Source organism: Echinops telfairi, unplaced genomic scaffold, assembly GCF_000313985.2.
Source record: "Echinops telfairi isolate 266 unplaced genomic scaffold, ASM31398v2 ScPeMD7_23;HRSCAF=83, whole genome shotgun sequence".
NCBI classification, from domain to species: Eukaryota; Metazoa; Chordata; class Mammalia; order Afrosoricida; family Tenrecidae; genus Echinops; species Echinops telfairi.
In genome coordinates, this window is record NW_022103920.1 from 56416071 (window position 1) to 56432286 (window position 16216).

The following is a 16216-nucleotide window of genomic DNA, read 5'->3' on the forward strand; positions in this document are numbered from 1 at the left end:
AGTCAATTCTGACTTAGGCAGAGCAGAAGTGCTCCACAGGAGTTCCTAATATTGTAAACCATAACAGGAGTGGATCGCTCCTCTTTCTCCTGAGGGTCGGCTAGTGCGTTTGAATCATGGACCTGTGCTTAGTCACCTAATGGTCAGCCCACTGGTCTTTCACTGCTACCAGCAAGTTGATTCCAACTCATAGGACCCTATAGGACAGGGTAGAATTGCCTCTGTGGGTTTCCAAGACTAACTGTTTACCAAAATAGAAAGTCTCATCTTTCTCCATCAAAGGGACTGGTGGATTCAAACTGCTGGATTGGCAGTTAGAAGCCCAATGAGTAAGCACTACCCCACCAGAGTTCTTCCTGACCTACTGAATCTAGGAACCTTAAATATGTAATGACTCCAATCAGAAATTATCCTTACTCTTTTCCATATGGGTGTTATTTTTGTTTCTTTTGGTTTGATACAAGTTATAGATTCAAAACCATTATAAAACATTAAGGCATGTAACTAGACATGGCTTGCTACCTGAATGACATTCATTTGATAGAATGTTTGTATAAGTCCTCTTATGTATAGTGGGGAATTAGCCGTAGTCATACTTTAGAGGGAAAAAGTTTTTGTAGTACAGAACTAAGTTTGAATTGATTTTTTTTTAAGGGAAGGATAGACATGTCAGAGTTTATTTGCCTCAATTTTCTACTTCTTTGGTTTTATTATAAACAATAACTAATACATTTACCACATAGGCAGCATAAATGAATATTTGTATGAATATTATCAACTAGAGAATACATAGCTCTGAAAAGATGGTCAGACCCGGTGTGTTATTTGAGGACCACCGATACTGTTTAGGCTATAGTGTAACATCTCTTAGGTTGGGATAAATGTTTAGGAAGGAAACATTTTTAAATTATTAATAAAATATGACATTGGGGATCTTTTATGTAGTTTTCTTAAATGAATTAAGATTGTTCTAATTTTGTGTCTACAATGCTTTGTTTTTTTCTTTTTCTTAGCTATTAGTTCATGGCAAAATTATTTTGGCTTTATTCACCTACGTTAAAAAACCAGAGAAACACAAAATTGTTGAGTGGTCTGCAGCACAGCATGAAGAATTACAGCTACATGCAATTGCCACGTTGTCGTCAGTGGCCCCTTTATTGGTGGAAGAGTATATGCTGTGCCAGGGAAATGCCCGGGTGCTTGCCTTTCTAGAATGGTGTGAGAGTGAAGGTGAGTGGCCCTTCAAGATGTTTGTGAACAAAGGAGAACTCAGCAAGTGATAGCTGAACTATATTAATTTACTCTTGAAGTAGAATGTTTATCTCTCCTTATGTTATTCACCTGAAAGTCTATTTTATCAGATGATTATTGCCACTCCTGCGTTTTTATGGTTGCCATTGCCTTGGTAGATTTTTTTGGCCATCCCTTGATTTTTAGTCCATTTTTGTCTTTGAGTTTAGGATGTCTGTTGTAGGCAACATACAGGTGGGTCTTATAGTCTAATCTGAGCTGCTACTCTCTTTTCACTGGTGCATTTAATCCATTGATGTTCCATATCATTCTTGATATAAGCAGGTTTGTTGCTATTACGTTGCTGTGTTTGTGGTTTCATAGGCGTCCGTGTTCCTCCTCTATTTCTGTGCTGTTTCGACTGCTGCCCCCATTCTACTGGTTTCTGAGTGGTCTGTTGCTGTGTGATGCTGTCAGGTTTGTCTGCTGCTGTTGTTGATTCTCTGCCCATAGTTACCTGGTCAATATTTTTGTAGTGTTTTTCTTGTTTTTATGAATTCTTTTAGTTTTTCCTTGTCTGGGAATACCTTTATTTCTCCCTAGTATTTGAGGGATAATTTTGATGGACAAAGAATTCATGGTTGACAGGTTAGTTTCTTTTTTCTTCTTTCAGAATTTTATATATCTGACTTATTTAAAAATGAATATTGAAAGCATTCTACTGCCCTACCTTCTAGGAGTTGCTCTGAGACAAACTTGGGTGAATGGCAGCAGTTGGTTGGTGTGTGTATAAGGTGATCTAAAGATACCTGTGACAATTTGAATAATTTTTTTAAATGTTGAGTAGCAAAAGCAAGTTGTAAAAGTTATGTAAATTCTGATACATTTGTGTTAATTTTTAAAGCACACTGTTCTGGGACCAGAAGGAGAATGGAAGGGGGATATTATTTTATTTCTCTTTTTGAAAACAACAACAAACTCAATGCGAAGCTTTATCAATTGTTAAACTTATAGATAAACATAAGATGTCTGCTGTGCTCTGTTTTCCATTTATTTTAAATACTTTATATTTTAAGTTTCTCGGTGTAAAGTCAGCCATTAATATTTCCCCACAGATCCCTTCATGAGTCAGGGGAACAGTTTTCATGGCACAGGGGGCCGTGGAAACAAGTTCGCCCAGATGCGTTACACGTTACGACTGCTCAGAGCCATGGTCTACCTGGAAGAGGAAGCCATCAACAAGGATCTTTGTGAGAAGGGTCTAATTCAGCAACTGATAGGTAAAACACACATGTTAGTTTATTGATGAAAGTAGAATGCTTATCTTTTTTGTCCTTATAGCTAATCTAGAATCTCTCAGATGTTTTCTAGATTTGTGTGTCATATTGTTGCTATAAACCAGTTTGTTTTTTATTAAGCCTTCACTATCATTAATAATTTTAATGTTTATTTCCTCAATTAAGATGCAACTTCATTTAAGGTTACCTTTATTATTATGATTGGTTATTATGTTCCATTCTCTTTTTTTAAATCATTTTATTGGGGGCTTGTACAACTCATCACAATCCATACAAACCTCCATTGTGTCGAGCACATTTGTACATTTGTTGCCATCATCATTCTCAAAACATTTGCTTTCCACTTGAGCCCTTGATATCAGCTCCTCGTTTTTCCTCTCCCTCCCCCACCCTCCCTCTCTCATGAACCCATGATAATTTATTTTAAAACATTTCCTGCATGTCTTACACCAACCGTTGTCTCCCTTCAACCACTTTTCTGTTGTCTATCCCCCTAAGAAGGGGTTATATGTAAACCATTGTGATTGGTCTCCCTTTCTGCCCTCACTTCCCCTTACCCTCCTGGTATCTCTATCCTCATTATTGGTCCTGAGGGGTTTATCTGTCCTGGATTCTCTGTGATTTGAGCTCTTATCTGTATCAGTGTACATGCTCTGGTCTAGCGGGATTTGTAAGGTAGAATTGGGGTCATGATAGTGGGGGTGGGGGTGGGGTGGAGAGCATTAAAGAACCAGAGAAAAGTTGTATGTTTCATCAGTGCTATACTGCCCCCTGACTGTCTCATCTCTTCCTTGTGACCCTTCTGTAAAGGGATGTTCAATTATCTACAAATGGGCTTTGGGTCTCCACTCCGTGCCCCACCTCATTCACATTGATATGATTTTTTGTTCTGGGTCTTTGATGCCTGATCTCATCTGCACTTCATGATCACACAAGCTGATGTGCTTCTTCCATGTGGGCTTTGTTGCTTCTCAGTTCGATGGCCTCTCCACCACAGATGCTATATCTTTTAATAGCCAGACACCATCAGCTTTCTTCGCTACATTTGCTTATGCACCCACTTTGTCTTCAATGATCATGTCAGGAAGGTGAGCATCACAGAATGCTGGATTATTAGAAAAAAATGTTCTTGCTTTGAGGGAGTCCTTGAGTTGAGGCCCAATGTCTGTCTGCTACCTTAATACTTAACATATAAATATGAGTACATAGATCTATTTCCCTATCGTTATGTATAAATATATGCACATGCCTGTATTTAAACCTCTATAAATGTCCATTGCCTCTTAATTATTTCCTCTATTTCCTTTTACTTCCCTCTTGTCTCACTATCATGTTCGGCTACATTGCCCTTGATGAAGCCTCACCAGGCATCCTATGCCCTTATTGATTTTAGATCACTTGTTGTTCCCTTGTCCCTGAGTTGTTTGACACCCCACTTCCTTTCTCCTACCTCCCCCTCTTCTGTGTCTCCTCAGAATTGTTGGTCCCATTGTATGTTTCATTCTTATAGTAGTAAGGTCACCACTTTAGGGAAACTTTTTGGAGAAATTTTTAAAAGGATAACATTTTATTTTCTGATGCATCTGACATACCAGAACAATGGTACATTGACATATAGAAGAAGGAGCACAAGTTTCTTTTCTGATGGGAAATACTAGAGCATCCTTGAATTTTTATATATAATTCATTATGCTTAGTTATCTTACTCCCACAACATGTACATGTTAAGCCAGTGTAAAACCCAGAACCACTAACACTAGCCTTTTCTCTTGGGTTAATTAGGAAATATATAGTTTCTCCAGTCCTTGCCTTTCCTTCCTCACTGATTTTAAAATGTCAGAGTGATTCATAGTCATTGGTGACCTGGTGAATAAGAGATTGTCATTGCAGTGTAGTTTGCTTTATGTAAAATGCAAATGTGGACTTGAAAGCACTCCCTCTAAAGTGATTTGTGGAGTGAGGTGTTACTTTCCATGAATAATGCTGATGGTGGGGAGGGGTACCAGTGGAGGAAAGGAGACCATTGAAAAGCCTTAGGCAAAGCCCCCTCCCTGGGGGAAAAACAACAGAAAAGTGGGTAAAGGAGATGTCGGATAGTGTAAGACATGACAAAATAATTTATAAATTATCAAGGGTTTGTGAGGGAGGGGAAAACATGAGGAGCTGATATACCAAGGGCTCAAGTAGAAAGAAAAAGTTTTGAGAATGATGATGCAAATGTGCTTGACACAATGGATGTATGTATGGATTGTGATAAGAGTTGTATGAGCCTCCAATAAAATGATTAAAGAAAGAAAGAAAAGAAAAGTCTTAGGCAAAAACATTCAGCTTCTTGATAAATTTGCCTAGGACTACCAAGCCTGCAAATAGATTCCATCACTGGAGTCCAAATACTGCATGGCTTAAATTCAGGAAAAGTGTATGTCAGTGTTGTGCCTTTTCACTATACTTATTCAGTCTGTATGCCGTACAAATAACCAGAAACTGAACTGTAAGAAGAAGAATGCAGCATCAGGATTGAGGAAGGCTAATTAACCACCTGCAATATACAGATGGTACAACTTTGCTTGCTGAGCACAAGGAGAGCTTGAAGCACCTGCTAAAGAAAATTCAGATTGCAGCCTTCAGTACGTGTTTCACTTAATCTGCTAACTAAAAGGTGGGAGGCTTGAGCCCATCCAGAAGCATCTTGGAAGAAAGGCATAGCAATCTAATTCCAAAAAAATCAGCCATTGGAAATGGCTTGACTTGTCACTTATCACTAATTGCCTTCATGAACAACTGCTTCCTTTGCCATGAGACTGGAACATGTGAATGGTGCCCGACTGCTATTAATGACTGTTCTGACCAAAAATTCTGTAGATGAATGCTACTAATAAAAAGGGGGAGAAAGTCAATGAAGAATTTAACATTCTCCTGGAATCCAAAATTTTGGGAGCCACAGAAAGTGAATGGAACCCTGGGACTCTTATCCTGAGGTATTCCCTAAACCTTTTACCAAAAATATTGCTTGAAGTCTTCTTAAAACTAAACAAAGAGTTTAAATTATCTAGTAAAGAATTTCTGCCTTGAGCTTTGTGCTCTTTAAATATCTATCTCTGTGGAATCAAATGACACAGCAACTCAAAAGATTAAATTAGAATCTTGAGGGGCAGCGAGTTCACGTTAATGAGGGAGGACCAACTCAGAAAAGAAGACTGAGAATGTTGTACAATTTGAAGAATATGAAGTGTCAATGAATTATAGAAATTATTGCATTGATGTATGTTCTGCTATGCTGATTATAAAAAAAACAGCAAATATAAAATAAATTATTGGAAAAAGAAAAGAAAATCCTCTCAACTGGTCCACTGGACAGCATCATGATCAATGGAGAGAAGATTGAAATTGTCAAGGCCTTCATTTTGCTTGAACCCATAATCAGTGCTTATGAAGCCATGAGGCAATGAAACAATGTGTTGCATTGGGCAAATCTGATTTTTAAGATCTCCTTAAAGTATTGAAGGGTAAAGATATCACTTTGAAGACTAAGGTATGCATGACCCAAGCCAGGGTGTTATTGGTTGCTTTGTATGCATGTGAATGTTGGACAGTGAATAATAAAGACCACAGAAGAATTGATGTATTTGAATTTTGGTGTGGACCAAGTAAATACAAATTCCAATGGACTGCCAGAAGAACAAACAGATCTCTCTTGGGGAAAGTACACCCAGAACACTCGGTCAAAATGAGATGGCAAGACTTTCTATCACATGCTTTATAAATATTATCAGAAGAGATCAGTCCTTGGAGAAGGACATCGTGCTCGGTCAAATAGAAGGTCAGCATAAATGAAGAAAACCTTCACCATGTGGATGGGCCCCACCCTGACAACCGTGGTGAGGCTGGCACCAGAGCAGTCAGTGCTTCATTCTATTGTCCACAGGGTTGTTGTGAGCAGGACCCGTCTTCATGGCACATAACAGCCACAGTCTCCTTAAGGAGTGTATGAGCGCGCTGAGTCATGTCTGCGATCTGCAGATCCCTGCAGACAAGCTTTCTCAGTAATACAATTGGGCTGTGCTCCTCGGGTGCCTTCAATAAACAGTTCAGTACAGTAGCTTCCAAGGGATCTACCGGACCAGTTAAATCCAAGGCAGAGATATCAGCTCAGAAAATTGGGGAGAATGGTTTTTTGGGATCCCAAAGGAGTCATCTTGATAGATTTTCTCATAGGTCACAGGATGAACACGGAGGATGTTTGCAAAGATGTTTTTTAAGAAAGTGGATGACTACGCTGGTGAGAGAAAGGTCAAGAAAGTTGTGCTGAGGAATTTTTTTCCTTCATTAAAATGGACCTGCTCCTTCTTTGAGGGCAGCAAATGCTGTCCTACAAGATTTTCCATGGGAAACCTTGCCCCACCCTTCCCGGGGGCCTGGTCTTGTCCCCTTCCTTTTGTTCCCTAAACTTAAAGAACATTGACAATTTGAGTCCCAAAAGGAAAGTCAAAACCATTGTTTTGTGTGGTATAAATGGAAGAGTGCAGAATTCTTCAGGGGGGTGTAAGTGAGTAGGAAATACCTCCTTCAGAAATGTACGGAACTAGATAGAGGCTATGTCAAGGAATAATAGCTTCGTCAAGAAATAATAGCTTCACATCTTGATATTTTTATTTAATAAATATTCCTATAATTTTGTATCAATACTTTTTCACTTACCCTTGTATATATATAGAGCTATTGATTGTATTGAGAACCAAAAGAAGCCATTCTTTTCTCCACAGCTTCTAAATAACTTGGGAATAAAAAATACCACCTTTGAAACACATCTTAGTTAAAAGTAATCAGCCAAGAATGTCTACCTTGAGCACTGTGTTTCATCAGAGAACTCTAGGAGGACCAAGTGGACAAGGTTAAACAGAGGCATAGAGGTCAGCAAGTTTCGGTCGGTTTAGAATGGAGGATGAGAAGGCGTGCAGAGCATGAAGAATGTAATCAGTATCAGTGACTTGTACACTATTAAACTGGGGTGCTTTTTGCTGTGCGTATTTCAACAACAATAAGAGAGAGAACATTGTTCTCCTAACCAAGGAAATTGTATTGGAAAGGGGATTTCAAACAGTAATCGATAAAATTAAAATACAATGTCCAATAACTTCATATTACTTACATTTCTTCATGTAGGAATCTTTAAAAATACAATAAGCAAGCATAGTGAAAAGGAAGAGGCCATTGTTCTGGAGATTCAGTCTGATATCTTACTCATCTTATCTGGCCTTTGCGAACATCACGTTAACAGAAAGGTAAGCGTGCCTGTGAGCCGGTTTTGGTCAGCTCTCCCAATCACCTGCCACGCCGAATGTTTTCTTAGTTAGTGCTAATAATCGTTATCTTTTAAAGGCTTATAAAATTTTAATTTAATATTATTGCTCAGAATTAGATTGTAATTAAATTGGAATAGCATGTACATATTTTAAGTACATATTTTGAAGGAGTTTTAACAACTGTATACTTCAATTAACCAATGAAAGCGTAGAATATTGCCAACTCCCTACATTTCCTTTGTACTTCTTACCAGCCAGCCATCTCTCTACCTCCAGACAATAATTTTCTAGTTTCTATCCCCATTGGTTAGTTTTGGTTATTCTTTAACCTTTTATGAGCAGAGTTACACACTATTTGCTATTATGTTTGCTTGCAGAGCTAACATCAAGTTTTAGAGCTATTTCATGTTGCTGGATGTACCAATCATTCATTTCATTTTACTGCTGAAAAATTTTCCGTTGTATGAGTACCCCAAAGTGTGTTGATCCAGTCTCCTATGGATAATCACTGAGTAGTTCCCATTATGAAGAAGGTTTTGACGAAGAGTTTTATACAACCTTTTTTTCTGAACATATTTGTTCTCATTTCTGTTGGGTAAATACCTAGGACTGGAATTGCTGGTCATGAGGAAGATAGTATGTGTTTAACTTTCTAAGATGTTGCAAATAGATTTCCAGCATGAGCATAATGATTATGAATGATTTGGGTTTTGTTTATTTGAATTGGGTTCTCTCTAATACTAAAAATTAAAACAAGAGTTTTAGTAGTCTTTGATCTTTTTAAACTCAGTAACAAATCTGAGTCTCTGAGATCGATAACGTAATATCAGGAGAAGAAATTGGGAAGATAACAATAAATGTAAAAAGCATGGTGGTTCCAATGAACAGATTGGGGGAGAGGCACAGGATGGTAAGTTCATACTTTGGTTTGGGCTTTGATGGTTCGAGCTTCTTTCTATTACACCATCCTGTGCTTGGCCTTTTCTACAAAAATAATCATGATATATATTTTTTTCACTGAGACCTAAAACTAAGCAGCAAAGCAATGAAAAGATAATTGTAGAGGAAAAAATTTGACTAGTAATAACTTCATTTAAATTAGTGAAAGTTTTAGCTACCATTTGTTTGTACATTTCTCTCTCTGAAGCTTTGGAAAATCTTCCACGGTATAATTTTATCCTCTTAAATTAGTTGTTGCTACCTAATATTCATCTGATGTACTGCTAGACTGTATCCATTATAACATGGAAGAAAGTCAGGGGTGAGTCTTACAGTTTATTTCTAAAAAGAGAGAGAAAGGATTAAAGGCAAAAACTGTGAAGGACATTAACTGTTGATTGATGTTGATTGGCGCTCTCTCATGAAATGATTAGTTGTACAATAGTTATTTTTCATGAGAATTTTTGTTTCCCTGATAATAATATATATTTTTGGTAAATTTGGAAAAAACAAAAAACAGCTTCAGGAGAAAAGTGAAGGGCAAAGAAAGGGACAACTTATTTACTCCTTTTTCTTTAACTTAATCATTTTATTGGGGACTTACAAATCTTATGATCTTATTATTTCAATAACAAATTTTAAATGAACTTCTTAAACAGGAAACTTTTGGAACTGACGGAGTAAATATAATTCTCCATGTAATGAGAACAGACCCCAAGAAGTTACAGAGTGGATTAGGCTATAATGTACTTCTTTTTAGTACATTGGACAGCATTTGGTGAGTATTAATGTAATCAAGTTAGGTAGAATCTTACCCCAAAATTACCTCGGTAGCTACGTATGCCAATTTTCTCTACTCAAAACAGGCCGAGAAGGTAGCTCTCAGTGTCTTTTTCTTTTAGATAGTCCCAAAACAACATTAATGTCCTTTGGAAAGTTTTTTGGATTTTTTTCCCATCAATCAAATTCAAAACTCTCTTTGTGTCTAAACTTAAGTTCTTGCTTTTGTGATTCAAACCGTTTACTTGAACCTGATCTAGCATCTGCTGTTGGAGTGATTCTTTTTGCTTTTAAAGACTTCTGAGTCCCTTCATCTTCTCTTCAAGGAATGGAGACATGGATTGGGTGTTTTCTTATCAGTACTCACTGCCATCCAGCCCATTCCAATTCATAGCAACACTATAGGGCACAAGAGAACTGCCCCTGTGGGTTTCCAAGACTGTAAACCTTTACATGAGTAAAAAACCTCACCTTTCTCCCTTGGTGCAGATGGTGGCTTTGAACTGCTGACCTTGGATTAGCAAGCCAACCCATAACCCACTATGCTGGAAGGTTGTCTTTCTAATCAGTTTTATATCCAACTCTCTTTAATATTGCCAAGGCATCCTGATGGTGCTGTGGGCTAGGTGGTAGGCTGCTAACCACAACAAGGTTGGTAGTTCAAACCTACCAGCTGCTCTGTAGGAGTAAGATGAGACTGGTCCCACAAATAGTTAGACTCAGAAGTCTTTATAAGGTTGTTTCAAGTCAAAAAGCAACTTGATAACTGTGGATATTTGCTTTCTTCTCATGTGTTTTCAGGGTGGGGACGGGGAAATGCTGCTTTTCTTAAGTATTAATAGAACAAAATTTGTCTTGGAGAAAAATTCTTGCATTTCTGATATTATTAAAATTTAACATGCCACCATTGTTCTGTCTGGGTGGAATCTATGATGGCCAAACTATAATTATTTCCTCTGATTAATATTACTTTCCATCAGAGCAGGAAACTAGATTTCACTACTGCTGAATTTCTGTTTATACAGAGAGCTGAACTACTCTAATTCAAATACACATAGACAATCAAGTTAATGTTATATTTCATTCATTACTATACAGAATAGAAAATATTTACAGTAAACTCTAATCAACCAAAGAACCATATTAAATATAGAAAAATAATCAGATATGTGTTAAGTGCCTCCTCTACTATTAGCAATATGTAATGGGTTCAGAGTTTACTGTAGTTGATAGCTTGATATTTCCTAATCCCTTCTTACTGTCTTCGAGTCAGTGATGACTCATAGCGACCTCGCTGTGGGTTTTGAACTATGACTGTTTGCAGGAGTAGAAAGCCCAGTCTTTCTCCCATGGAGCTGCTGGTGGTTCAAAACCACCAGCCCAATGAGAGTAGATTGCAGCCCAATGAGGAGTAACTACGACACCACCAGGGTGGCATCACATGGACTAAGATAAAAAATTTTAAGCTATTAGTTTTGTTCCAAAAATTCAAACTCATAGCCAACAAGTCAATTCTGAGCCAGTGACTCTATTTATTTATGTGTTTTTATTATACAAAATTTCAAATCCTATTGGGTAGGAGATAAAGCAGAAGTAGCAAATAAATCAATGAAAAGTAAATAATTCTGTGTCTACAATACTTACAGTGAATCAATAGCTTTATGGCATTCCTGCTAAAGGGCAGGCAATTCCTCTAATAGATATTCTGATTTACCTATAGATATGAAGGGGCTTCAAAACATTGGGGAGTAAATTCCATTATCTTTTAATTCCATTTTTAACTTAAAAAGTTAGTGAACTGTTTAAAGTCCCTTCATATATACCTACCCTAGAGTATTCAGAATTACTATTTTATTAGCATATTAAAACCACTCTAAAATATCATCTATTTTACATCTCATTTTTAGCCTAATAAATGCATAATTATTTTTCCTGTCACTTCTAAGAATAATTAGGCCAAGTTTGTCACTTACATCCTTATGGTTGACTTTAGATTTTTAAACACATCTTCGCAATTTTTAAATTTTTAATGTAAATACTGTCTTAGTTTTGAATTTTATTGAAATTTAGTATACATGCACAAACATATGTAAATTATAAATATATTATCTCAAAAATGCCTTTCCAACCACCACCCTCATCAAGATTCAGAATAAACTACCAGAAGTCCTCCCCATCCCCTGACCTTCCTCCTCCTCACAGAGGACCATTCTCTTGATTTCTAGAACCATGGGTTACTTTTGCCTGTTTCGAATGGTTGACATCATGTTGATGTGTTCTTTTGTGTCTTAACTGTTTTAATTTCACTTGAGAAGATTCTCCCAAAGTCTTTGAAGATAGCAGTAGTTGGTTTGATTTAATTGCTGTGTGATATGTCATTGCATGAAAACTTCCCCATTTATCTTCTCTCTACTGATGTATATTCGGAAGAGGAACTATCCCGTGCCTCCTAGTTTCTAATGGTTTGCTGGCAATACTTGGCCTTCTTTTGCTTCTTATAGATACACCCACCTCCATCATCACTTGGCATCTGTCTTCCCCCTGTGGTTGCCTGTCTTCTCCCTTTCTGTCAGACACTATTCGGAAGGGACTAAGACCCATCTTACTCTGGCGTGAAGGAGTTAATGGATAGCATCTGCAAAGAAAAGCTGTATTTTCCAGACAAGGCCATATTCACAAGTACAGGGCTTAGAACTTCAGCAACTCTATTGTAGGACACAATTCAGCCCATCACACATCCCAACCCCTGCCACCATCATTATCATCATGACAAGGCAGGCAGCAAAGACTGGGGTCTCTATTTTCAAGTAAAAGTCATGCTTAGAGAAAGGAGATCAGTGGTGATCCCAGGCATGTCTATTTGCTACTTCAGTCCTTCACTCTGTGTGAGCTGTGCAAACCCAAGGCAACCAATACTTTAGCAAATAATACCAACTGTAAGCATGAGATGTAGGTGATAAACACCCCGTGCTTGAGGTACGCAACACCACTCACCAGCGGGAATAAGCAGCTACTCCTTGAATAGTCATTGTTGCTGTTGCTATTGTTATGTGCTGCTGAGTTGGTTCCAGTGCATAGAAATCCTATGTACAACAGAATGCAACAATGCCCGTAGAGCAGTCAGAGTAGAATTATCATGAGAGATCAAAATCGTGCATGCATGTGGAGAAAAAAATAGGGTAACATTAAAAAGTATTCATTGACACTGGTAAAAAGTTGAAATTAGATTTCTTCAAAGTCCTGGGTTTTTTTCACTTACAACTATTAGCTACTTTCTTTGAAAAAAATCTTGGTAGAAAACTCTTGAGTAAAAAAAAAATTTTTTTTTTAAAGAAAAAAGAAAACTCTTGAGTATTGAGCTGAACAGTAAATGTTTGTTAAAGAAATAACTTCCTGGACAGATAAGAACTGGAAACACAGGGAATCCAGGACAGATAACCCTTCAGGACCAATAATGAGAGTGCCGATACCAAGAGGGTAAGGGGAAGGTGGGAGGAGAAGGGGAGAACCAATCACAAGGATCTACATATTAGTCCCTCCCTGGGGGACAGACAACAGAAATGTGGGTGAGGGGAGACATCAGACAGTGTAAGACATGACAAAATAATAATAATGTATAAGTTATCAAGGGTTCATGAGTGGGCAGGCGGGGAGGGGGGAGAAAAAAAACCAAGCTGATACCAAGGGCTCAAGTAGAAAGCAAATGTTTTGAGAATGATGATGGCAACAAATGTACAAATGTGCTTGACACAATGGATGTATATATGGATTGTGATAAGAGTTGTATAAGCCCCCAATAAAATGATTTTTAAAAGAAAAATAATAATAACTTCCTGTTTATTTAAGGTGCTGCATTTTGGGATGTTACCCCTCTGAAGATTACTTTCTTGAAAAAGAAGGTATTTTTCTCCTTTTGGATTTATTGGCAGTAAGTATGTTCATAGCAACAATAAGACAAAAGACATATTTTTATGAACCCTTTGCACACTGAATTCCACCGATAGTCTATAAATAACCATACCCTCCAATCATGCTCAAATGTATTGCTTTAAACTTTCTCTTGGAGTTTCATAATATCTGTTATTATACTCAGAAGCAAGCCTGGTGGGAATGAATCTAACAGACTTTGGTCATGTTGTCGAGAGAGCCCACTCCCTGGAGCGGACAGGATGTGTGGTAAAGTGGAGGGGCAGTGGAAAAGGAGATGGCCTTTGAGAAGATGGATTAGCACACTTGCTGCATCATTGGGCTCAAACTTACCAACAATTGTGAGGATGGTGAGCAGTGGGTGGTGTTTCTGTTGCACTCCGGGTCACTCTGAGTTGGAACTGACTCAGTGACACCTAGCAACAATATTCTTTATTTTGATTTTCACACTTTTAAATTATTTTATTTCTGGAACTGTCTTAAATATTTTGATATTTAAAATTATGTAAAAACCATAGCCCTAATTCTTAATAACACTTTATATTTTTCCTAATAAAAGTATCATACAAACAAAAAAAGTATTATATTAAAGGTTCTCAAAGTTCCTCTACTTAAAAAAATTACTTTATTTAGTTCAATGCTCTCAAACACATCCTAGCAGATTACCTCTCCCCTCCCCTGCTTTGTCCTCAGTCAACCTTTTAATAGTTTGAAAGGTGACAGACTGTATCAAAATTCATGCTCATTTATTAATAACTCCTACCTTTTCCCTCTACTATTAGAAGTTAAGAACTACATTAGCCTAAAGGACAAAGCCAAGTAAGTATTTTTGGAGAATGGTGTGTACTTCGGAGGTCAGAAGTCTAGTGTCATGCTCACTGTCATGGAGTTGATTCCAACACTGAGCCACCCTATGTGACAGGGTCCTGTGGGTTTCTCAGGCTGTCAATCTTTACAGGAGTTGAAAACCCCACCTTTCCCCTGAGAAATGGTGGGTGGTTTCGAACTGCTGATTTGCTGGCAGCAAGTGTCATGGACCACCACTTCCTAAGATGAGCAGAGGTGAAGTAAACGTAGTTTTGATCTAATTGCTGACATAAATGTCACAGACCCTCCTTAGTCTTCAAAATAATCCCCTGCTAGCCTCAGTTCTAAGCAGGGCTCACAGTCAAGGAGGGAAAGTTTCAGGAAAACTTTGGAGATTCTCTCATAGAGTTCTAGCCATGTCACTGTTTTTAATAACAGAAGAACAAATAACAAACCTAGTTCAATGTAGCAGATGTACAAAGGTTATCTGTGTCCTTCACTTCCTGAAAGAAAACATGTTGACAGTAAGGACAAGAGAGAAATGCCAGTACAAAGCATCGCCAATAAAAAGGGAATCACCACAATAGCAATTCATCTTGACAAATAGGCCTGAGTCATAACTGGAAACGCTGGGAAAGTTCAGAAAAGCGAACACAGTCTAAGGGAATATGTACGCTGTGGGACCTGGTGATGGAGCTGGCCGTGCACCTCTGACTCGGTATCACTTTGTCCAGAGGCCCAGGGTGTCCATCGAGGAATTCCCAAAGTTACAAAATTAACATGGCACACCTTCCTGGTACAGCTCTTTTCCTTGAAGACTTGGAAGTGGGGACATATATTAAACATTACTGTGATAATTTTGTAAATCTTATAGTAACATATTTACGAGGGGTAAAAGACCTCAAAAGTATTTCTCCCCTTTCCACTGCTCTTCTTTTCTATTCACATTTCTTCAATGAAAAGGTATGAAAAAAATGGATGGGAAAGGCCGAACAATAGAGTGGTTATGAGGATAGGCTGACGACTCGGATACTTGTCACTATGCAAGTTGTTTAACATCCGTGTCCCTCAATTTCTTCATCTGTGACACTGATCATCAACTGTCATGCTGTTCATCATCTGTGACTCTGTTCATCATCTGTGTTCATCATCTGTCACACTGTTCATCTGTGACTCTGTTCATGATCTGCGACACTGTTCATCATCTGTAATACTATTCATCATGTCACACTGTTCATCATCTGTCGCACTATTCATGATCTGTCACACTGTTCATCATCTGTGACTCTGTTCATCATCTGTCACACTGTTCATCATCTGTCACACTGGTGGGAGGATTAAGTGTGTGTGTGTGTGGTGGGGGGGGTTAGAATAATACCTGAGACATATAAGAGGGGCTTCTGAAAGTTTTTGGAAAAATTCCATGATCTTTTAATCCCATTTTCCATGAATTTTTGAAGCCCTCCCCCCTTATATTATTGCTATATAAGTGATTGCTTTTATTATACATATTATTAGATTGGTTTTCATATTAATTGAACCAATCTAGTTAATTACAAATACATTTAATGAAGTTTTTATTATCAACTTGACCTTTGACATTTGTCTTTTACTCCAAAAAGGAAAGGAAAGGAATATAAAGCTCAGTGAAGGTTTATAATTATTAAGATTCTGTAAAATATTGATTCAGTGTGCATACAAACATCTTTATTGTTCACCACTCTCCCTCCTCTAACTGGACCAGTTTATTACATGTGGGGTATGGCATCTGTTTATAAGTGATTCAGACTTATATTGAATCATTTTATCCTTTTGTAGTTCTAATTTTTAATGTACTAATTACAATGAGTAGCTCTTTTACAAAGTGTTGTTCCAACACCAGGAACACAGTGTGGGAATTGCGCCTGATCTGACCCCGCCATGCCGAGGCAA

General features: G+C 37.8%; 1 protein-coding gene across 2 annotated transcripts in view; it reads left to right on the top strand.

Moving 5' to 3' along the window:
* The window catches only part of CFAP69 (cilia and flagella associated protein 69), a 70318-nt gene that overhangs the window by 38862 nt on the left and 15240 nt on the right, over window positions 1-16216 (top strand). For both annotated transcript variants that reach the window (XM_045288832.1, XM_045288833.1), the window contains exons 12-16: window positions 1014-1230; window positions 2346-2510; window positions 7692-7810; window positions 9430-9548; window positions 13397-13478. In XM_045288832.1, the coding sequence (XP_045144767.1) occupies window positions 1014-1230; window positions 2346-2510; window positions 7692-7810; window positions 9430-9548; window positions 13397-13478 (702 nt within the window). The remainder of the gene's footprint in view (window positions 1-1013; window positions 1231-2345; window positions 2511-7691; window positions 7811-9429; window positions 9549-13396; window positions 13479-16216) is intronic.